General features: G+C 35.8%; 1 protein-coding gene across 1 annotated transcript in view; it reads left to right on the top strand.

The window, feature by feature from the left end:
• Window positions 1-25,948, top strand: part of GABRG1 (gamma-aminobutyric acid type A receptor subunit gamma1) — a 135,654-nt gene that overhangs the window by 15,184 nt on the left and 94,522 nt on the right. Inside the window, exon 2 of the mRNA XM_004389027.2 lies at window positions 21,230-21,378. Coding sequence (XP_004389084.1) covers window positions 21,230-21,378 — 149 coding nt within the window. The remainder of the gene's footprint in view (window positions 1-21,229; window positions 21,379-25,948) is intronic.

The raw sequence follows: 25,948 nt of genomic DNA, 5'->3' as shown, positions 1-25,948 counted from the left end.
GTCCCTTAGTATTTTTTTCATTCCACACTTATCGTCATGTTCCATAGAGAATTTTCCTCAAGTATTTCTAGTTTACTGATAAATTTTTTTCTCATTCTAATGTTACTTCTGATAAATATTTAAATATCTAATATATGCTCAGGATGTGCTAAGAAACCTATTGATTTATCTCCCCATTGATTTTTTTTAGGGTTGTATCTCTTCTATAAAGATCTATATCAATAAAATATTTAACCAAATATGGAATTAATTATATTTTAATTGGCCTCATCTATTAACAATTATGTATTATTACTACTTGTACAATGTAATTCTAATAACAGCCCATTTAAAGAAATAATTGATCATTATTATAAAATAGCATTTATAGGGCAAAATAGTAGCAATATTGTTTAATTGGAAAGTTTTTAGATAGCAGTTTTTGTAAGTTAAAAACAACTTAATGATTTAATCGTGTAACTTGAGAATGTAAATTAAAATAGGGCAGGTTGTTGATATCTGCAAAACAGTGCCAAGATCATGATTTCTATTCAGTGTTCCAGATAGATAAACAGATAGATAGACGGGAGGGAGGAAATGAAAGAAGGGAGGGAGGGAAGGAAGGAGGAAGGAATGAAGGAAGGAAGGAAGGAAAGAACCAGATGAGAAGGGTATATATATATATATATATATATGTATGTATGTGCATCTGCATGGTTGTGTGTGTGTGTGTGTGTGTGTGTTTAGAAGTTAGAATTATTGCATAGAAACAGTAACATTGGTAATCAGGGGTAAATATCACATTAACCAATTCATTCATACAATTTCATAAAATACATTTAACACTTGCCTGAGAAATCACACTATAATGAGTAGCTAATTAATGAAATATAAGAAGGAAAATGTATTCAAGTGTGTGAGACGATCAATAGGTTATTGTGAAATCATATTCAAAATAACAATATAAATATGGTTATATTTGAAGCTGGGGAGATGAACCAAGTAATCACTCAAAGTTCTTCCTCCATGATTCTTTCTGCATCCAGCTGAATGATTCACCTGGAAAATTATCACATATAACTGTCACAAAATATTTTATTTCACTTACAACAACTGACCAAAAAACATCCATTTCTTAGGTCAGAAAATATTAGAAGGAGAGTTACTGTTAGATTAAAAAACAACAACAACAACAACAAAAATACAACAACAAGTTAATAAACTGTCTTAGTTATCTAGTGTTGCTATAACAGAAGTACCACAAATGGTTTGGCTTTAACAAATAGAAATTTATTTCTCACAGTCAAGTAGGCTAGAAGTCCAAATTTCAGGGCATCGGCTCCAGGGGAAGGCATTCTGTCTCTGTCAGCTCTGGAGGAAGGCCCTTGTCATCAATCTTTCCCTGGACTTGGAGCTTCTCAGCACAGGGACCCTGGGTCCAAAGAACAAGTTCTTCTCCTGGCACTACTTTCTTGGTGGTATAAGGTCCCCATATCACTGTGCTCGCTTCCCTCTTTTATATCTCAAAAAGAGATTGATTTAAGACAAAATCTAATTTTGTAGATTGAGTCCTACCTCATTAACATCACTGCTGCTAAACCCACCTCATTAGCATCATAGAGGTAGGATTTACAACACATAGGAAAATCACATCAGATCACAAAATGGTGGACAATCACACAATACTGGAAATCATGGCCTAGCCAAGTTGACACACATTTTTGGGAGACACAATTCAATCTGTAACATATACGTAGCAATTATTGAGCTTAAAATATTGGTTCATTCGGAGCTTAATTCAGTTGAGCACAGTAGGACCAAATGTTCATTGTGTTAAGCACTAAGCTTTAATATATATTGGGTTTAGTAATACACCTGTAGTATACACAGTGCCTTTGCTAGATGACATATTCCAGGAGCAAAAGCTGCCCATTTAAAATGTTACTTATTGGTAGAGAAGGTTATTTCTGCTTACTGAAGAACTATGTGCATATTACAGAAGCTTTGTCATTAGCTACCTGCCCAGATGCTGGAGTATGTGCATTGAATGGTGGGGTAGAGGAAATTGCTCCTCCTTTTTTCTCTCCGTACTTTCCTGCCAGTGTAAACTGAAGCAACAAGCAAATGCCTTTATTTTTCTGTGTTTATCAATGTCTTTTATAGTATGTTAAGATTCTTTTTATCCTAAATAACAGAACCACACTTAAGCTAACTAAACAAACCAACATACATACATGAATGACTACTTCCAGGGTATCACCTAGAATCCAAGGAATGATTGCACAACCAAAATATCAGGAAACATGAGAAGAGGACAGCTTCTTGATATCAGGAATCTCTGTGTCTTCCTTCTTGAGCTATGCTTTTAGCAGGATTCCATTACACACTAGCAATTTTTGCATTTCTCCATTAAAATTCTGGTTGTTAGTGGTAAAAGCTGGCCTACCTAGGTTGGGGGGTGGTTAGATGTCCACCTTATTCTAAACAACTTGGCAAGAGATATGGGTTCGCATGGTGCAAATAGGCCTGCTCAGGGCACATGCCTGTGGGTTGTTTTGAGATGAAGTCGAATTGTAGGTAAGTATGAAATTACACAAGTATCTAAAAAACTGGCCATTGCAGGCAGGAGAACAAAGAGCTACTGGAACCTGGAGTGGAAAAAAAAAAAAAAGAAAATTCAGCCAATTCCTTGCTTGAAATCTTTTATATTTGTTTTGTTTTTAAAAATCAATGCAAAATGGAGGAATATATTCAGAGTAAACTGTAGAGAATAAAACAAAAGCTGAATTTTCAGAAAATTGGAGGAGTATGTCTCTGGACATAGGCAATATGACATTAATCAAATCCAAATTTGATGCTTACATTATTATGGCTATGTCACTGTAGCCACAGACGATCCTTATAGTATATTGTGATAACTTTTAATATTTTGAACTCTTAAATACTTGTTTTTGAAATTTGCTTTATTTTTTTGTATGTACTAATTACTAAATACTCACCAAACTCACTTTATCACCTAAATGTTCAGGCAACCAAGAAAGGCAGATAGGCTATAAACCCCAAACCCATTGCCATTGAGTATATTCTGACTCACAGTGACCTTACTGGGGCTCTATAGTACAGAGTAAAACTGCTCCATACGGTTTCCAAAGCTGTAATATTTATGGAAGCAAACTGTCATATCTTTCTCCCGTGGTGCGGCTGGTGGGTTCCACCTACCGACCTTTTGGTTAGTAGTTGAGTGCTTAACTACTGTACCACCAGGGCGCCTGGCTAGAGCTATCAAAAATGCAAAGATTCTCTCCTCTTACATTACTAAAAAGCAGCTGTGTATATATACGGTGTATCATGATGTATCTGTGTTACTCTTCCTTCAGCCTCAGAAATTTGGCTTATTTTATTATTATTATTATTTTTTACTAACCAGTTTTACGGCAGACCCACATCTGCCAACAGCACATCTGGTTTTTGACCTTGCATCTAATTTTGCCCCTAACCTCACAAAGGACCATTCTTCCAGCTCTGTCAGATATCCACTGCTCTTCCATTCATTTTGTGCTTTGGATTTTAGAAGTTTCCTTGTTTATGAAAGATGGAGTTTGGGAATCTTGTTTTCTCTCTCCTTGTCATTTTTAGTTGATTTCTGAGGAGGGAGGTGGGACATTGCCATTTGCAAAGTGAAGTCTTATATTATCTTTTCAAATGCAATAACATTTAATATCTGTTTGTTATATAAGGGTTTACAAAAATCTTTTACTTAGCTCTCAGAACAACCCTAAAATGTTGATGAAGAAACTGTGGCTCAAAGAAATTTAATGACTTGCCCAAAGTGATTAGAAATAAGCCTTCTGTTTTAATTCTATGAGCTTTCCTCTAGAGGCTAGTTTATTCATCTGTACCTCTCCAGAGTCCAGTAAAATGCTCAGCACACAGTAAGTACCTCATAGATATTTGTCAAATAAAGTTTAATAAAAATCTGGTGTTTAAATCTTGTTGTTTAAAAAGTTATTATTAAAATCCCAGCTGGATTATAATTCACAGAAGGTCAAATGGCTAATAAATATAATTCACTAATAATCAGGAGAATGCAATAAAATGAAAATGAGATGCGATTTCTTAACCACCAGAGGATAAAAATGGATTACACAATTACATGTATTAACATGATTGTATCAATTTATTATAGCTATATATATAAATATAAATACCCAACCCATTGCCATTGAGTTGATTCTGACTGATAGCGACCTTACAGGACAGAGTAGAACTGCCCCACAAGGTTTCCAAGGCTGTAATCTTTATCAGAGCAGACTGCCACGTCTTTCTCCCGAGAAGTGGCTGGTAGGTTTGAACCACTAACCCTTTGGTTAACAGCTGAGTGCTTTAACCACTGTGCCAGCAGGGCTTTTTATAAATATAGATAAATATAAACATTTCTTTATAGAAAGCAAGGAATATAAAAAAGGATTTGTATGGCAGTTTACTAACTTTTCATTTTATTTTGTGTTTTAGGCGAAAGTTTACAGTGCAAATTAGTTTTTCATTCAAAAAGTTTATACACAAATTGTTTTGTGACATTAGTTACAATCCCTGCAATTTGTCATCACTCTCCTTCTTTCCCTTTCCACCTTGGGTTCTCTGTGTCGGTTCGTCCAGTTTTCTTGTCCCTTCCTGCCCTCTTGTCTTTGCTTTTGGGCAGGTGTTGCCCATTTGGTTTCCTGTACTTGATGGAACTAAAAAGCACGTTTCTCACAACTGTTATTGTTTGTTTTATAGGCCTGGCTAACCTTCGGCTAAAGGTAGACTTTGGGAGTGGCTTCAGCTCTGAGTTAGCAAGGTGGTTGGGGGCCATAGTCTTGGGGTTCCTCCAGTCACTGTCAGACCGGTAAGTCTGGTCTATTTTTGTGAATTTGAATTTTGTTCGATATTTTTCTTCTGGTCTGTGATCCCTGTCAGAGTGGCTGGTGGTGGTAGACAGGTACCATCTAGTTCTTCTGGGCTTAGGCTGGTGGAAGCTGTGGTTAATGTGGTCCATTCGTCCTTTGGACTAGTATTTTCCTTGTGTCTTTGGTTTTGTTCTGTCTCCTTTTCTCTGAACGTGGTGGGACTAATAGATGTATTTTAGATGGCCACTTGCACTCTTTTAAGAGGGCAGTTTACTAACAAAGTTTTGAAACATTCGAAATCATTCTTTATGTCATTTAGAGATACATGAATGTATAGCAAAATTTCATAACTAATGTGTGGGGGAATGATACCACATTTATTATAGCAGTTATCTCTGGGATGGAGGAGAAGATAGAGGGTTCAACTTCTTAAGCTGGGTGTTCAGTTCACAGACAGTTGATAGTCATATTGTCTATTCTTTTAGAGTTCCTAAAATATTTCATTATTCATTTTACACCAGTCTGCCAGTATATTTTAATTGGAAAATGTTCCAGTCAGCAAAAATAACTATTATACAATATAAGTATCATAACTGACACATTTGATTGCTTTTATTATAATCATTTTACATGATATGATAATTATATGGAACTTGTTTGTCATTAAGTAGCTGTATGACCTTAACGAAATAATTTACATTTTCATAATTTCAGTCTCCTTATTTCTTACACAAGAAATAGGACACGATTATCTCTGAAGATGCTCTTACTTCTAACATTTTATGATCCCAGAAATGCTTACTGTGAGGGCTGACCCTGTAAGCATTTCAGATCTTCTGAGGAAATTACATGTGGCTAATCATGGAAATCAAGTTAAGAAACCATAACTTGAAATGTAATTATTTTTCTTTTTTTTTTAATTGTGCTTTAGATGAAGGTTTACAGAACAAATTAGTTTCTCATTAAACAATTAATACATATATTGTTTTGTGACATTTGTTGCCAAACCCGCGACATGTAACATTCTCCCCTTCTCGACTTTGGGTTCCCCATTTCCATTCGTCCAGCTTTCCTGTTCCCTCTTGCCTTCTTGTCTTTGCCCCTGGGCTGATGTGCCTATTTAGTCTCCTATATGTGGTTGAGCTATGTTTATTACTGTTTGTTTTATGGGCCTGTCTAGTTATTGGCTGAAGGGTAAACCTCAGGAGTATTTTCAGTACAGAGTTAACAGCGTCCAGGGGCCATACTCTTGGGGTTTCTCCAGTCTTTGTCAGGCCAGTAAGTCTGATCTTTTTTTGTGAGTTAGAGTTTTGTGCTACATTTTTCTTCAGCTCTGTCCTGGATCCTCTATTGCGATTTTGTCAGAGCAGTCGGTGGTGGTAGCCAGGCACCATCTAGTTGTACTGAACTCTGGTGGAGGCTGTGGTAGTTGTGGTGCATTAGTCCTTTGGACTAATATTTCCCTTGTGTCTTTGGTTTTCTTAATTTTCCCTTGTTCCAAATAGGGTGGAACCCATGGAGTATCTTAGATGGCTGCTCACAAGCATTTAAGACCCCAGACTCTACTCACCAATGTATGATGTAGAACATTTTCTTTATAAACTATGTTATGCCAATTGAGCTAGATGTTCCTCCAGACCATAGTTCTCAGCCCTCAGCACAGCACTTCGGTCCTCAGGGAGTTTGCATGTGTATATGAAGCCTCCATGACCTTGCCTTGGCCAAGTTGTGCTGACTTCCCCAGTATTGTGTACTGTCTTACCCTTCACCAAAGTAACCACTTATCTATTGTCTGGTTAGTGTTTTTCCCTCCCTACCCCTCCCCTCCCTCATAACCATCAAAGATTGTTTCCTTCTGTGTGTAAACTTTTTCATGACTTTTTACAAGGGTCTCATACAGTATTTGTCCTTTTTGTGATTGACTTATTTCACTCAGCGTAATGCCAGATTCATCCATGTTGTGAGACATTTCACAGATTCATCATTGTTCCTTATTGTTGTGTCATAGTCCATTGTGTGTATGTACCATAGTTTGTTTATCCATTCATCTGTTGATGGGCACTTAGGTTGTTTCCATCTTTTTGCTATTGTTATTAATGGTGCAAAGAACATGGGTGTGCATATGTCTATTTCTGTGATGGCTCTTATTTCTCTAGGATATATTCCTAGGAGTGAGATTGCTGGATTATATACTTTCTAGCCTTCTAAGGAAGTGCCATATCATTTTCCAAAATGGTTGTACCATTTTGCATTCCCACCAGCAGTGCGTAAGAGTTCCAATCTCCCCGTAGCCTCCCCAACTTTTGTTATTTTCTGTTTTCTTGATTTGTGCCAGTAATGTAGGGTAAGATAGTATCTCATTGTAGTTTTTATTTGCATTTCTCTAATGGCTAATGATCATGAGCATTTCCTCATGTACCTGATAGCCACTTGAATGTCTTCTTTGGTCTGTTCATATCCTTTGCCCATTTTTTAATTGGATTATTTGTCTTTTTGTTGTAGAGGTGTTGGATTTTCATACAGACTTTAGAGATTAGAACTTTGTTGAACTTGTAGTAGATAAAACATCTTTCCTAGTATGTAGAGTCACTGTTTACTCTTTCAGTGAAGTCTTTTGATGAGCATAAGTGTTTAATTTTTAGAAGATTCCAGTTATCTAGCTTATCTTCTGGAGTTTGTGTATTGTTAGTTATGGTTTGTATCCTATTTATGCCATTTGTTAGGGCCTTTAGTGTTGACCCTATTGTTTCTTCTATGATGTTTATGGTATTTGGTTTTGTGTTTAGGTCTCTGATCCATTTTGAATTATTTTTTGTGTGTGGTCTGAAGTATGGGTCCTGTTTTGTTTTGTTGTTTTTTTGTTTTTTTTTACAGATGAACATCCAATTTTGCCAGCACCATTTGTTAAAAGGACTATTTTTTTCCCCATCTAATGAATTTTTTGCTTTTACTGAAGATCAGGTGACGTTAGGTGGATGGATTTACACCTGGGTTCTTGATTTTGTTCCACTGGGCAGTGTGTCTGTCGTTTTACCAGTACCAGACTGTTTTGACTACTGTAGCTGTATAGTAGGTTCTGAGGTCAGGTAATGCAAGTCCTCCTACTTTATTCTTCTTCAGTACTGCTTTACTTATCTGGGGCCTCTTTCCTTTCCATATAAAGTTAATGATTGTTTTTTCCATCTCTTTAAAGAATGCTGTTGGTATTTGGATTGAGATTGAATTGTATGTGTAGATTACTTTGGGTAAATTGACATTTTCAAAATATTGACTCTACCTATCCATGAGCATGGTATGCTTTTCCATTCATGTAAGTATTTTTTGTAGTAGTGTTTTGTTGTTATCTTTGTATAGGTCTTTTACATCCCTGGTTAGATTTATTCCTAAGTATTTTATTTTTATCATGGGCTATTACAAATGATATTGCTTTACTGATTTCCTGATGGTAGTTGTCTTTATTGGTGTATACGACTCCAACTGATTTTTGTATGTTTATCTTGTATGCTTCTACTCTGCTGAATTTTTCTATTAGTTCCAATAGTTTTATTGTGGAGTCTTTTGGGTTTTGTATGTATAGTATCATATCATCCACAAACAGGGATGATTTTACTTCTTCCTTACCAGTTTGGGTGTCTTTTATTTCTTTTTCTTGTCTTACTGCTCTCGCTAGCACTTCCAGCACAATGTTACATAGGGGTGGTGATAAAGGCATCCTTGTGTTGTTCCTGTTCTCAGGGTGAATGTTTTTAGCCTCTCTCTGTTAAGAATGATGTTAGTTTTGTATAGATGCCCTTTATTGTGTTGAGGAATTCCCTTCTATACCTGTTTTTGTGAGAGTTTTTATGAGGAATGTGCCTTGGACTTTATTGAATGCCTTTTCTGCATTGATTGAGATAATCATGTGATTCTTTTGTTTTATTTATGTGGTGGATTACATTATTGATTTTCTAATGTTGAATCATTCTTGCATGCCTGAATCCCACTTGGTTGGGGTGTATTATTTTGGTTGTATATGACATTGTTCTCAGGTTTTCTTCATTCTTTTCTCTGATATTTTCTCATACAAAATGGTATCCAAGGATTTGTCCTCAATTTCGCTGATCCTGTCTTCCATTGTTTTAAATTTGTTGCTAAAACCTTCTATTGCACTGTCCATTTCTGAAAGTTTGTTGTTTATCTTTTGTGTTTCTAATTGCTGTTTCTGTGTGATCTCCAGTTGTTTATTTATTTTGACATGTTGTTCCTGTATTACTTTCCTGAATTCTTCCCTTGCTTTGTCTGGGTTTTCCCTGATTTTGTCTGTTTTCCATGATTTAGTCTCTTTTTTTTCTTATTTTTGTCTGTGCTTTCCTTCATCTCTTTCTTAATCCCTTAAGGATCCCTGAATATTAGACTTTTGAATTTCCTATGAGGTGGTTGCAGTGCCTTTTCTTCTACTGGAAGGTTATCTGGTATTTTATTTTGGTCTTTTTCTGGAGCCATCCTATCCTTTTTTAAAATATGTTTTGATATTGTCTGCTGCCTCTGGGACATTCAGGAAGTATTTTCTTGGTTTGTTCATTGTAGATTTGTTTCTTTTGTCCTACTTTTTTGTTTTATTTGGTTATTTCTGGGTAGGCAGGCTGGGTGTGTTTTGTTGTTTGCTCATCTGTGGGTACGATTCTTCTCACCACCTTGTCCATGTGGGCAGGGCCGGTAACTTAGCTATGGTGCAGCACGGCAGGTCCAAGGGGGAAGGACGAAGATGGGTCATTTGTGGCACAAACTGAAGCCGACAGTGTGGGACTGGGGTTCAGTGTAGGGCAGTGTCTAGGGTCCCAGGGATCTGTGATGGTGTCACTCAGGGGTGCAGTGCTTGGCATGTGATGTAGACAGGCAGGAGGCAAGGTAGAGGATGTGATATGCAGAGCAAGTACTCTGTCTGCTGTTGGGAGCTATGTGAATTTGCCTTCCTGTATTCCCTGTCTGCGTTCCTTGGTGGCCGTGGTCCAAGAAGGTAAATCTATTCCATGTTAGCTCGTAGATAACCTCCACATTGTAGCTCTCCTCATTCTCTGTTCTCTGTCAGCTTCTTATTCCATTTGATGCTTGATCAAATTCTTTATCACTTCATTTGACACTTAGGGTTCTGGGATTGATGTTTTTATCAGTTTCGCTTAGTTTTTTGGTCTTTGCTGCAGAGAGACAGCATAGTGCTTCTGTCTATAGCACCATGTTGGTGCCACCTCCTTGAATTGTAATTCTTGAGTGCTGTATAAAAATATGTAAAGTATCAATTTTGAGATTGTACCTATACTTTTTCTTTCATTTTAAGCACTTATGCTTTTTTTTCAATAAGTAAATGAACACTAATGAGGGTATCAAATCATCCCAGTTAATTACATTCAATGACATTAAAATGATAGAAGTAATAATGGTGGTCATGATTTTAGAACATATTCATTTAATTATTTTCCAAGAATGAAAATTAAGAATTTGGATTCCTGGATCAAGTGTATGTGCATATTATCTGGTTTTATTTTGATTAACTGATTAACTTGCTCTTATAACCTTATTGGTCATGAAAATTTCAGAAAGATAAAGCTATGATAGCCTCACATAAAAATAATACGAATAACTAAATTTGATATTTACTTTTTAATAAGTGTGATGGGTTTTACTTCTGTGGAGATACAATAATATATTAAATAATTCATAGTGTTGAAGTAGAAGTGTTGTTATTATTGTGGCTGGGTGCTGTTGAGTTGATGTTTGAACCATAGTGACATCATGTGACAAAGTAGAACTTCCCCAAGGGTTTTCGAGGTTATAGTCTTTAAGGAAGCATATCACCAGGTTTTTCTTCTGAAGAGTCGCTGTTTGGTTTTGAACCACCAACCTTTTAGGTAGCAGCTGAGTGCTTAACAGTTGTGCACCTAGGACTCCCTGAAGTAGAAGTCGCAATCACAAAATATTTATTATATTTACTACCCAATGATTTGCCCTTTTTTCTTACAATGAAGTATAATAATTGTCTTATCAGTGGACTCCATTTGCACACCATTTTTTTAAACAATAGAAAAAAAATTCCATCAATATTTCTTCAAGGTTTAATCACACTCCTCAGGCAACTCATTAAATTCTTCTGAGTTTCATCTGTGCTTTCTTAACAGGTTAATGGAGAGACTTCTCCAGGTGTCAGAACTGGGACAATTGCAGTCAGTTTTATGTGAATTATATACAGGGTGACTATGTAATTTATTATTTAACCAGGCCATTTTGTAAGTGAAAGAAAGAGCTATTAATAATTACTTCAGGACAATAGGTGTAAACCAGGACTCTTCTGGGCAAATCTCAATGAATAGTTCCCCTATGTCTCAAAAACAGTTTATATTATGAGAATAGTAACACAACTAGAAGAATGTAATCGATGTCACTGAACTGTGCATGTAGAAATTTTTGAAATGGTGTATCTTTGGCTACGTATATTTTCACCAAAAAAAAAAAAAGTTCAAGAAGGGAGAGTGTTGACATGTCGCCGGGTTGTTAACCAATGTCATAAAACAATATGTGCACTGACTGTTTAATGAGAAACTATTTGTTCTGTAAAGCTTCACCTAAAGTACAATTAAAAAAAACAAAAACAAAAACAAATCACTTCATATTAATTGACTGACTTGGTATGGTATACATTTTTTTCCTCTAATTATAAAGATGCCTTTTCTTCATTATTATATGTCATGGCATGCCTTGTCTTTCCTTAAACAATTTTTTAGTTATCATTACTCAAAACTCTTGCTTATTGTGTAACAGAAGAGTAATGCAATCATTAAAGCATTTTTTTGACATACAGTAGTTTATTACATTATCATAGAGATTTGTATATTAAAGTAATTGATTGAGTTGAATAAGACAAAAATAAACTAACAGTCATATGACTTTAAAACTTTATTAAGTAAATAGTTATAGGTTTCAATTGGAGAATGTGACAAGCAGAAACCTTTGAGAATCACATGCCAAGATAGGATTAGACATGTAAGAGATGTCTGGGAGAAATGCCTGTGAAAACATGATCATCTCTATTGATGCAGAAAAGACATCCCCGAAAAAGTCCAACACCAATTCCTGATAAAAACTCTCAGTAAAAGAAGTATAGAAGGGAAATTTCTCAACATAATATAGGGCATCTATGCAAAACCAATGGCCAACATCATTCTTAATGGAGAGAGGCTGAAAATATTCCCCTTGAGAACAGGAACAAGATAAGAATGCCTTTTACCACCACTCTTATTTAACATTGTGCTGGAAGTCCTAGCTACAGCAATAAGGCAAGAAAAAGAAATAAAGGGCATCCAAATTGGTAATGAAGAAGTTAAACTGTCCCTGTTTGCAGATGATATGATACTATACATAGAAAACCCTAACGACTCCATGAGAAAACTACTGGAACTAATAGAAAGATTCAGCAGAGTAGCAGGATGCAAGATAAACATAAAAAAATCAGTTGAATTCCTATACATCAATAAAGAGAAAGATGAAAAGGAAATCAAGAAAACAATACCATATATAGTGGCACCTAAAAAAATGAAATACTTAGGAATAAATATAACTAGGGATGTAAAAGACCTATACCAAGAAAACTACAAAACACTACTGCAAGAAACCCAAAGAGATCTACATACATGGAAAAACATACCATGCTCATGGATAGGCAGACTCAACATTGTGAAAAATGACAATTCTATCCAAAGCAATTTACAAATACAATGCAATCTCGATCCAAATGCCAACAACATTCTTTAAAGAGATGGAAAAACTAATCATTAACTTTATATGGAAAGGGAAGAAGCCTCAGATAAGTAAAGCACTATTGAAGAAGAATAAAGTAGCAGGACTTGCACTACCTGACCTCAGAATTTACTGTACAGCTATGGAAGTCAAAACAGCCTGGTACTGGTACAACAACAGATACATCGACCAATGGAACACAGTTGAGAATCCAGATGTAAATCCATCCACTTATAGTCACCTGATCTTCGACAAGGGCCAAAAGTCCATCTAATGGGGAAATGACAGTCTTTTTGACAAATGGTGCTGGCAAAACTGGATGTCCATCTGCAAAAAAATGAAACAGGACCCATACCTCACACCATATACGAAAACTAATTCAAAATGGATCAAAGACCTAAATATAAAGCCAAAAACTATAAGGATCATAGAAGAAAAAATAGGATCAACGCTAGAGACCGCAATACACAGCATTAACAGGATACAAACCATAACCAATAGCACACAAACTCCAGAAGATAAGCTAGATAACTGAAATCTTCTAAAAATTAAACACTTATGCTCATCAAAATACTTCACCAAAAGAATGAAAAGAGAACCTACAGACTGGGAAAAAAATTTTTGCCTATTGCAAATCTGACGAAAGTCTAATCTTTAAAATCTGCAATAAAATCCAACATCTCTACAAGAAAAAGCCAGATAATCCAATTAAAAAATGGGCAAAGGAAATGAACAGACATTTCACCAAATAAGACATTCAAGTGGCCAACAGACACATGAGGAAATGCTCGTGATCACTAGCCATTAGAGAAATGAAAATCAAAACTACGATGAGATTCCATCTCACCCCAGCATTACTGACATGAATCAAAAAAACTGGAAATAACAAATGTTGGGGAGGCTGCAGGGAGAATGGAACTCTTATGCACTGCTGGTGGGAATGCAAAATGATACAACCATTTTGGAAAATGATATGCTGCTTCCTTAGAAAGCTAGAAATAGAAATATCATACAATCCAGCAATCCCACTCCTAGGAATATATCTTACAGGAATAAGAGCCGTTACACGAATCGACATATACACACCGACATTCATTGCAGCACTGTTCACAATAGCAAAAAGATGGAAACAACCTAGATGCCCATTCACAGATTAATGGATAAAAAACTGTGGTATATACACATAATGGAGTATTATGCAACAATAAAAAACAATGATGAATCTGTGAAGCATTTCATAACATGGATAAAACTGGAGGACATTATGCTGAGTGAAAGAAGTCAATCACAAAAGGACATATATTGTATGAGACCTCTATGGTAAAAACTCATGCAAAAGTTTATACACAAAAAGAAACAATCTGTTTGTTATGAGGGATGAGAGGGGTGACAGGTGGAAATATTAAATACACAATAGATAAGTGGTATCTTTGGTGAAGGGTAAGACTGTATACAATACTGGGGAAGCCAGAACAACTTGTACAAGAAAAGGTCATGGAAGCTCCATAGACACATCCAAACTCCCTGAGAGACTCAATTGCTGAGCAGAGGGCTGTGGGGACCATGGTCTCAGGGAACATCTGGCTCCATTGGCATAACACAGTTTATAAAGACAATGTTCTACATTCTACCTTGGTGAGTAGCGTCTGGGGTCTTAAAAGCCTGTGAGCAGCCATCTAAGATACTCCACTGGTCTCACCCCTTCGGGAGCAAGGAGAATGAAGAGAACAGGATACAAGGAAAAGATTAGTCTGAAGGACTATTGGACCACAGCTACCAAGGCCTCCACCAGACTAAGTCCAGTTCAAATAGCTGGTGCTTGGCTACCACCACTGACTGCACTGACAGGGATCACAACAGAGGGTCCTGGAAAGAGCTGGAGAAAAATGTAGAACTAAATTCTAGCTCACAATAAAAGAGCAGACTTACTGGCCTGACAGAGACAGGAGAAACCCTGAGAGTATGGCCCCCAGACACCCTTTTAGCTCAGTAATTAAGTCAGTCCCAAGGTTCACCATGTAGCCGAAGATTAGACAGCCCCATAAAGCAAAATAAGACTAATGGGGCACAGCAGTCCAGGGACAAGGACTAGAAGGCTGGAGGGGACAGGGAAGCTGGTAACAGGGAATCCAAGGTTGAGAATCGATATTGTTGACATGTGGTGGGGTTATTAACCATTGTCATAAAACAATATGTGTACCAACTTTTAAATGAGAAACTATTTGTTCTGTAAATCTTTACATAAAGTACAATAAAAAAAATAATAAAAGACAAAAAAAAAAAGAAATGCCTATGAAAAATAATGGGGAGAAAGTGGGAGTAAGAAGAGGATTCAGACAGGGATGCCTTCTGTTACCTGTGAAAGTAAAGGAGGGAAGAAGGAAATTTGGGTAGAATAAACCTCAGTATCGTTTTAAGGAGTTTCAAGCAGCACAGGGGTAGTCCTCCACTAAAGTTGCCCTGTAGAGGAGTTCCTAGTCCTGCAGGAATGGGTCTACAGTAGTACTCCTGCCATTTTCAGTTACTGCCTGAAAGCAGCCTAAGGGAGCTTGGGTCTAATGTGTAAGCAGCGCTGATTCAGAAGAACGGCATCTGAGCTGTCAGTCAACTATTTTCTTCCAGCAGGAGAACTGAGTGTCAAATTTTTAGGATGGCCTCAATAATCTTCTTGACAGAGGCTAAAGCCAAGCCTGTCTATTTAATTTTTTTAAGTTGGAAATTTATGTCAAAGCACTGTCTTGTCTGTAGAAAAGGCAAGTTCATTTTTAGGTAGGTATTGATGTCAAATTAACTTTTTTTTTCATGAATTTATATTCTGAAATTTATACAGAAAGATTATAGGATACTTTGAATCGATAGGAAATGTAAAAAAATTGTAGCCTCACTAGTGTGCAATATTTATTGTATATTTATGCTGTATTCCCATAAAATCTTTTAAACCATTTTTTGCATAAGCAATGATGAAAATAAATTTTGTATATTCTTTTTTATATGACAATGAACTATGAACATAATTTTATGTTTTTACAAACTGTTCACAGCCATCAGTTGAATGGCTCTGTATATCATATCATATGGATATATCATTGTTGACTTAAAAATTCTGTTTTGTTTATAATTTTGCTATCATATATAATACTGTGATAAGCACCTTTGTGCATGATGCTTTCTGTATAATTTTTTGAATAGCTTTTTCTTTTATTAGAAAATAAGATCATCTAGATCAAGAATATGGATTTATTTGGCTTTTTATTTCCAGCATTTAGCATATTCCTAGCACAAAATATTTCTTTCATAAATGAATTAAAACTTTGAGTTTAATAATTGAGGATACATGTTAAAAAGTCTCTTTCATCATTGTCTTAGTTTGCTAGGTGCTACTATAACAAAAACACAACAAATGAGTGGCTTTGAAGAAGAGAAATTTATTTCCTCACAGTTTAGGAGGCTACAAGTCTGAATTCAGGACACCAACATTACAGGAAGGCTCTCTCTGTCCACTCTTGGGGAAAATCCTTGTCTCAGCTTCTCTAGCTTTCTTCTCCATGTTTCTTGGAGATCTCCTTATGGCATCTATTATTTCCCCATTTGTGCTTATTTCTCTGTGCCTAATCTGCTGTTTTTATATCTCAAAAAGGATTAGGTTTAAGACACACCCTACAGTGATACGGTCTCATTAACAGAACAAGGAAAACTCTATTCCCAAATGGAATTACATCCAAATGGGGTAGGAGTTAGGATTTAAAACACATATTTTTGGAGGACACAATTCAATACATAACAATCAAAGAGTGTGTGATTCTCTGAGATTATTATTCTACCTTCTCAGAATGCAAAGGAAGATAATAAGCTTTCATTTCATGTATTCCAATTTGAAGGCGCCCTGGTGGTGCAGTGGTTAAAGCGCTCAGCTGCTATCTGAAAGGTCAGGGTTTGAACCCACCAGCTGCTCCACAGGAGAAAGATGTGGCAGTCTGCTTCCAGAAAGATTATAGTCTTGGAGAACAGTTCTACCTTGTCCTATAGGGTTCCTATGAGTTGGAATCCACTTGATGGCAATGGGGTTTATATTCCCAGTCTTCTTCCTATTTGCTGACTGGAGTGCAGCCTGTGAGAGCAGGACTGCCTTGTTTTTTTCCCGGTGTCGCAAATTTTCCACCTTTGACAGAGCGCTTACCACTTTTCTATCACTGTCTATTAAGAATCCTATCTCATATACTCCCATTGAGTTTTCCATCTTTGACAGATTTCCACCTTACACAGGGTCCGGCTTTTGCAGGTTTTACTGTATAAACATTGCTGTGATCCTATGAATTAGAAAATTCAAAAGCCAACCACCCTGGATTATTCAATAAAGATAAGATGGGATGGTGTCATGAAAACTTCAAAGGAAAGAGAAAACAAGCTTTCAGATTAAACCAATCATATTTAATCTTGGCTATATTACTTAATAGCTCAGTGTCCTGGAATTTTTATAAATGTATTTTTCTCATATTTAAAATACAAATATTAATGCTTATTTCATGGGATTGCTCTGGATTAAATGAGGAAAGACTCTAACATAGTTCCTGAAACATAGTAGGCATTTAATGGTTCATCGTAGCCACTCAATAGCTGATAATAACAATAATATCAATCATTATATAAATAATTAGCAAAATTACATATGCAGGAGTCCAAAATGTTTCTACTAAGCTTAAAATTATGCTTATTCAAAATATTTAAAAACAAGTGCTTAAATGGATGTAAAAATTCTCAGAGTATTATGTAAGAAAATCTTAGTCATCTAAAATATATAAAAATTATAAAAATATTTTGTTGTTGGGCTAACTGCCTTCTAGTTGGCCAATGACTCATGACCACCCCATACACAATGGAATAAAACATTGCCTAGTCCTGTACCATCCACATGGATCTGTTGCAGATTAGATCTATGTGATCCATAGGATTTTCAGAAGTAGATTACCGGGCCTTTCTTCCTAGTCCACCTTCATCTGGAAGCTACACTGAAACCTGTTTGGCATCACAGCAACACACAAGCCTCCACCGACAGATGGGTGGTAGCTGCGCATGAGGTGCATTGGTGGGAATCTAACTGAGTCTCCCACACGGAAGATGAGAATTCTACCACTAAACCACCAATGCCCCCTCAAAAACATCTTACAACCTCAGAAAGGCATCATGTATGCTATAAGAACTTTCTTTTTTAATTATGGCAAGTAGTTTTTAATCACCAAAATAATGTCAATATGATATTTAAGGTAATTAGTAAATGTTCTCAAATTTAAAGAGGTTGGAGGGAAGGTGTGGAAAATTAACTGTAATGAAATTTCCTTCTGTTATTGCCAAAAATGAGGAAAGACTGCTTTGTAATACTATTGAGGTCAGTTTTCAGATTACCTCTGTGCTTCCTGGGAAAAGGGGAATATAAATAAGTGTGAACATACTTTTATTTATTTTTTTGATTGCAAAAATGTTGCTACCTTAAAAAGAGAAAATACTTTTGTTTTTTTCCTGAGAATTTCTATTTGATTATAATAATATATTTCATGGAAAGATCAACTCTTTATATCTGCAGTGGCCTTCCTCTTGCCACCAGATGCTTCCTGCTGTGAAACTTTGATTTAGAACTCAATGGATACCTAAAACTTGGGTTGTTACCAGTGTCTCAAGACATCTAATTAGATAGGAAAACTTTCCTGGAGGACACATCAGCAATAATTCTTAGTACTTAAGTATTTTCAATGCTCTAGTTTATGTATTCAATTATTTTGTAAGAAAAGAATAGGATATTATTTGAAGGAAATCATATAACTATATTTCAGCTACATGGACTGCCAAAAGAAGGAACAAATCTGTCTTTGAAAAAGTACAACCAGAATGCCCCTTAGAAGCAAGGATGGCCAGACTACATCTCACATATTTTGAACATGTTTTCAAGAGGGATTAGTTCCTGGAGAAGGACATCATGCTTGGTAAAGTAGAGCATCAGTGAAAAAGAGGAAGACTCTCAATGAGATGAATTGACACAATGGCTGCAACAAAGGACTCAAGCATAACAAAGATTGTGAGGATGGCGAAGGACTGGGCAATGTTTCGTTCTGTTGTACATAGTGTCGCTACGAGTTGAAACCAACTCGACAGCACCTAACAACAACAACAACATATTTCACTATTCAGTAGAATCTACTTCATGAAGTTAAGAAAAGTAATTAATATAAACGAGTACTTAATTAAAAATATATTAACTAAATATACCCCATGAGTTCACATAAGAATATAAGTGGATCTTTGTACACACTGCAGTAATTAGTGCATTCTTAGTAAAAGATCAGTGCTTTCATATTCATCTTTAAATTGATCTCAAATTGAAAACAGTATTATATTGTCCTCAGTGTGTAGTGTGGATGTCAAAACACAAGATCTACCTCATTATAAACGTTACCTTGGTCAAGTTAACTTCTCTTAGATTATTTCCTCATCTGTAAAAGAGTGGAATGCAATAACGGTGGAAGGAGCCTGGACTTTGGAATCTGGGAGGTTGCCTCTCACTGTACTAGAGAACTTAGTTAACGTTATATAACAAGAACATTATATTTACTAGACTTTTATCTTTATTTGAGGGGGCTAAAATTGTGTTGGCATGGATTTCACTTAGCTTGTATGCCTAATTGAAGTGTCCTTGGTCCAGGGAATTGATGAGATTTTGGAGTAGTAAAACTTGGGCATGTCTAAGTTAACATCTCTCAAGTTGTTTTCTGAAATGCTAAGTGAAAATAAACCTGACCATGAAGGAGGCATTAATCTGAATGCATTAGATTACGCTGTGGTAGTCAGCTAGCCCTAAATCTCAGTGACTTACAACACTAAGTGTTTATTTCTGACTCACGCTAGATATCCATTGTAGGTCAACCATGACTCTGCTCCATGTCACCTTTGCTCTGGTAATGAAGTGATGGCTTAACTTCTATCTGAGCATGCCAGGTCTTCTAGTAGAAGGGCAAGTGAGGCATGGGGAACCATGCGGTGACACAAAAACCTCCTCAGTAGTGACACATGCCACTTCTGTTCATATTATATTATCCAAAGCAAGTCACAGGGACACAACTGAAATCAGCAGGACAGGGATGTATAATCTTTTGACAGGAAGGGACATTACAGGTCTGATCTGTAATTATACTGACCGAGATAGAAGTAAATGGAGTGAGAAATATAATCCCCCAGCAAGAAGGAGAGGAGAAACATTGACAGTAATAATATACTCTATCAGCAGACTTTTTTTTGAAGATTAAATGAGATATTAAATAATTTGTGATGTTAATGTATATTCATTGGGAGTAAAGAAGTGGGGGAGGGTCTGCAGTGGCTGAGTAAAGATGTTTAGTTCCAATGTAAAAGATACCTGACTAAATGTAGAATAATCAACTTAAGTTGTTAAGCTAAACGGTGGGATATTTCCATTTCTGAAATATATGTAAAAAACCTAATACAGTATGGATTTGTCTGATTTTACCAATAAAATTGTGTAGTATTTTGGACTCTTTTTCACTGGAGTACAAGAGATTTGTTAAAATACGGTTTTTAAGTTTAGACTGATCTTACTCAGATGAATATGAAGTTACTTTGGGTAATGAAGAGAAGAATAATTTGTTACTTTTGATGAATATATTCATGAATGTGGATGGACACTTATAATAATTCATTTTTCTACCACAGTTCGGATGTAAACTGTATCTTTACATTTTTTATACATACGAGTATAGCAGAAAGCATAAGCTGAAGAGTCAGGGTTTGAGTCAGGGTTTTATGTAATAACAGATAAAATAATAGGTAATAAACAAACCTAATGAATATGTTTGTGCTTGGATCAGGTCCTTACTACCATGGTCCTCAGTTTTCCCATTTACACAATGAAGGCATCAAGTTATTTGGTCTCTAAGCTCTCTCTTCCAGTCCTGAAATTTGGTAGTCATGCAAAACAAAACCAAAAATATCATGAGAAGTGTGAGTCACCTGCTCATGGTTTGATATTAGGACAGTCTCTGACAAAGTTCTTGGGATAAGATGATTGGGTTCTTCTTACTTCGAAGGAAGAAGAGTGGATGTATACAATATTCTTTTTCTTTGAACTTTTCTGTATTAATTAATCTCTGCTCATTTCCTCTTTTCTACACATACATTTTAAAAAATTTTACCAGGCTAATAGTAAGAATTTTTCCTGCAATACTTTAAGTTTTAATTTTAACTTATGGGTGTGGTGGTTTAGGGCAATCACATATGATTGTGCAGATTATGGGACTTCCTTGACATGTTCAGTGTATAACCTATATGGCTTTCAATGGTCATTCTGGGGTGGTTAAGATTTATTTGATTATTTTGATATTAGTGCATTTGTTTCTTGCACTGAATTCTTAACTGTTGAATGTTATTGTATTAAGACAATTCATACAATAAATATGTTTAATTCTATTGGATGTAATATCATATTTTCAATGCTTATTTTCCTGTTACCATATTATGATAACCTTAGACTAAATTTTTTACATACATGATTTGGTTGCACTATCTGTCATCCAAATTTTCTTTGAATTATTTAGTGTTGATAAAGCAGATGATGAAGATGATGAGGATTTAACTGTGAACAAAACTTGGGTCTTGGCACCAAAGATTCATGAAGGAGACATCACACAAATTCTCAACTCATTACTCCAAGGCTATGACAATAAACTTCGTCCAGATATAGGAGGTAAGTCTGAGTTACCCATCTGGGACTTTGGTGACTATGAAACAGTTTTAAGTATTCAAGTGGGACTTTCATGGATTAGATAGCAAAGACATAATGTTAAAATATTTCAACATTTTCCCAGCTTCATTGATGTTATTATAATAATATCTGATATATGTTGGAGACTGCTGGGTGTAACCATTATTAGATACAAGGTGTACTGTTTTGTGAAGGTCACAGTCTGATAAAGGAAAGAAAGATGTAAACATTTTTAATGCAATTATATTACAACATATATTACAATATATGCTACAACAAGAAGTGAAACAGCAGAGTTTTGATAAAACTATTTGAAGAACTGAGAAATAACTTCATAGAAAAGCTAATATTTGAAAGGCAAATAAGAGTTCTAATCTTGTGTCAATATCACACTGGTTTAATTATTGTAGAATTATAAATCTTGATAGTGTAAATAGTGTAGGTAATTCAACCTTGTTTTCTTTAAGATGGTCTATCATTCTTGGTCCTTTGCATTTTCATATAAATTTAAATAATATAATAAACTCATTTTTCCCCCATAACTCTTTCAAATAAACAACAATAACAAAAAACAAGCATATCAATCAGTAGAGATTTTGATTGGGATTGTAATAAATCAATGGTTGATATCCTGTAGTTGTTGTAAGGTGTTGTTGAGGGGATTGTGACTCATAGTGACCCCATGTGACAGAGTAGAACTGCCCTGTAGGATTTTCTTGGATGTAATCTTTTAAAAATATATTTTATTGTATTTTTGGTGAAAATATGCACAGCAAAACATGCTTCCATTCAACATTTTCTACACATAAAGTTCAGTGGCACCGCTTACATTCTTCACACTGTGTCAACATTCTCATAATTTCTGTTCTAGTTGTTTCATTCTCATTAACTTAGTCTCACTGCCCTCCAAACGCTTTATCTATGTTTTAGAATAACTGTTGTCCATTTGGTTTCATATAGATAAATTTTGAGTGTAGTATCCAAGGGTGACATTCTTATTTTTTTACCTAACCTGCTATTTAGTTACCATATTTTTAAGCAAATAACGTGCACTTTATACATTTTTTACCACTGTGCAGCCTGTTAATTTCATAAGCGCTATACAATCTTTTTTTTTACATGTTGCCGATCTTTTATATTCCTATGCTTGCAAGCATGTGACTAAGGTGGCTTATGATCATTGATCAAGGACACTGACACTAAAAAAGATATAATTAAACTATAAAATAAGCAGACCTAACATAATCTAGGAAACCCTGGTGGTGTACTGGTTAAGTGCTATGGCTGTTAACCAAAAGGTCTGCAATTCGAATCCAATAGGTGCTCCTTGGAAACTCTATGGGGCAGTGCTACTCTGTCCTACAAGTTCGCTATGAGTCAGAATTGACTCGATGGCAGTGAGTTTTTGGTTTTAACATAACCTAGGAGCCGTGGTGCTGCGGTGGTTAAGAGCTTGGCTGCTAACCAATAGTCCCGCAGTTCAAATCCACCAGCCGCTCCTTGGAAACCCTGTGGGGCAGTTCTGCTGTGTTCTATAGGGTCACTGACAATTTGATAATGTTTTCACATTCAACTGTTGGGCTAAAGTGCTGTAATTATCAACTTAATTTAATAGAAACAAACACACAATTTCTATTGTTTATTTTCTGATTAACGGAGGACTACCAAACTTGATCCATGACTTCTTGACTATGGCTTATACCTTTATTATACAATTATGATCCAAAGTAACATTTTTGGACTATTTTTATACACATAAACAGGAGATTAAAGGAAATGAACAGGACAATACGATTTACTTGTAAAATGGGAGGACAGGTGAATGAGGCCAAAATTCACTTTGGGAAATGTCAGGAAACACGCGTGGTATATGTGTGGGCATGCTATGCCAGAACTGTTTTACTTAATTTCATCATTTCTGTGTGTTATAAGTGTGATTACATTATTTATGTGGGCTTTTTATTTAAAAAAAAATACGGTAATAGGTGACTTTAGGGGATAGTTTCACTTCAGACTTGAAAGAGTATCTCAAGGCAATAACACTGGGGATTCCTGCAGTCTCAGTGTGTCCAGTAAGTCTGGATTCTTTAAGATTTTGAAGATCTGTTCCACATTTTTCTCCTTTTCTATCAGGATCCTTCTGTTGTGTCCCTGATCAGACCTTAGGTAGTGGTAGCCATGCAATCTCTAGTTCTTCTTGTCTCAATGTAGAGAAGGCAGTGGTTCATAGCGACAATTAGTCCTGTAATCCTTTTCTCTCTCTGATTCTTGGGTTTCCTTCTTTCTTTTTTGCTCCAGATGAATAGAGATCAAGAGCTGTATCTTAGATTGTCACTCATAAGCTTTAAGACCCCAGACACAGCTCACCAAACTAGGAGGGAGAATATAAACTTTAAGAACTATATTATTTGGCTGTAATTTTTAGAAGCAAATTACCAGGTCTTTCTCTCACAGAGCAGCTGGGTGGGTTCGAACTGCCAACTTTTCATTTTGCAGCCAACTCTTAACCTTTGCAACACCAGGGCTCCTTAATGGTAATTAAAAGATTCAATGTGAGAAAGATTTTAATTTCCCTATAAAGGTCAGTGTAAGATTTCTTGCATATATTCCCTGGGTGTGAGAAATGAATCTAATACCATATTTTCCAAGTGGCTATCCTATTGTTGCAGCATCATTTACTAAAAAGCCATTACTTACCTTTGGTATTTGAGGTGTCGACTTTATCATATATTACATTTTCTTAGGCAGTTTAGTTATTTATGGCCTTTCTGTTCTATACCTGATCTATTTAACTATTAATGTGCCACACACTTATGCATGTTGCCAAGTTTACACTGTACATGTGCAATTTGATAGTATATAGAAGCTCTAATATATTTAATATTAATGTCTTATAAAGCTATTCTCACTTCATAATTTTGATGCGTTTTTTCTGTCCTTTTTAGATTTTTCTTGGATATTTTTGCATATTTACTTTTCTATATGAACTTCAGTATGAAATATTTAGTTCCATAAATAATCTTGTTAGCATTTTTTGGGGGGGATAGGTTAATTTTGGAGCCCTGGTGGTGAAGTTGTTAAGAGCTCAGCAGCTAACCAAAAGGTCAGCAGTTCAAATCTACCAACCGTCCCTTGGAAACCCTATGGGGCAGTTCTACTCTGTCCTATCGGGTCGCTATGAGTCGGAATTGACTCGATGGCAGTGGGTTTCGTATGCAACGGGTTTGGGTTGATTTTGTAAACTAACTTTGGAGAACTAACATCTTTATAACATTGAATTGTCTAATACAGGACCAGGTCTGGCTTTTGATTTTCTTTACATTTATTTTATGTCTTTCAGGAACTTTTTAAAGGATTTACTCATATAGGTTTTTCACATTTTTTAAGTTTAATCCTATAGATCTAATCTCGCTCTCTTTTTTTTTTTTTTTTTTTGTAGAAATTTCCTCTAATCACTGCTTTTCCTTTCACAATTTACTCCTTTGTGATTTCTTCTTGGACACATAGCATAGTTAAACAAATGCTGCTTAATTTCTCAAATTAGGTAATAATTTAGATGTATTTTTGTTATTAACATCCAGCTAATTCCATTCCTGGTCAGAAAGCATACTCACGTCAGGCTTGTTATTCTAATAATGCATATTATGTACTGAAAGAGATACGTTAAACTCTTTAACCATAACTACAGATTGTTTTTTTAAGTTCAGTCAGTATTTGATTTATATATGTGGAAACTGTTTTTAGGCACATAGAAATGTAAAATTGTTACACCTTTCTGGTGAACTACTGCTTATATATTATTAAATGATCTTTTTTCTTTAGAAATACGTTTCACCTTAAAATATACTTTTATTGATACTATACAGCTACTCCTGTTTTCTTTTGGGTAGGATTTGCTTAGCATATCTTTTTTTCCTCTCTCTCTCTCTCTCTTTTTTTTCCTGTGTCCTCCCAGTCTTTTTTTTTTATTGTACTTCAGGTGAAGGCTTACAGAACAAATAGTTCTCATGAAACAGTAGTACACATACTGTTTTATGACATTGGTTAACAACCCCACAACATGTCAACCCTCTCCCTTCTCGAACTTTTTTTTTTTTTCTGGTGAAAATATACATAGCCAAAGATACACCATTTCAAAAATTTCTACATGCACAGTTCAGTGACATCGACTATGCTCGTACAACTGTGCTGCTACTGTCACTTTAGATGAAGGCTTACAGAACAAAATAGTTTCTCATTTAACAGTTAGTACACATGTTGCCTTATAACAATGGTTAACAACCTCACAACACATCAACGCTATCCTTACTCAAGCTTGGGTTCCCTATCACCAGCTTTCCTGTCCCCTTCTGCCTTCTGGCCCTTGTCCCTGGACTGCTGTACCTCATTAGTCCCATTTGGTTTTATTGGGCTGTCCTTTCCCCGGCTGAACGGTGAACCTCAGAAATGACTTCACCACTGGGCTAAAACGGAGTCTGAGGGCCATACTCTCGGGGTTTCTCTAGTCTCCTTTAGGCCAGTAAATCTGGTCTTTTTTTTGTGAGTTAGAATT

Source organism: Trichechus manatus, unplaced genomic scaffold (assembly GCF_000243295.1).
Source record: "Trichechus manatus latirostris isolate Lorelei unplaced genomic scaffold, TriManLat1.0 scaffold00231, whole genome shotgun sequence".
In the NCBI taxonomy this organism is placed as follows: domain Eukaryota; kingdom Metazoa; phylum Chordata; class Mammalia; order Sirenia; family Trichechidae; genus Trichechus; species Trichechus manatus.
The sequence above is the reverse complement of the archived record's forward strand: the minus strand, read 5'-3'. Positions and strand labels throughout refer to the sequence as shown.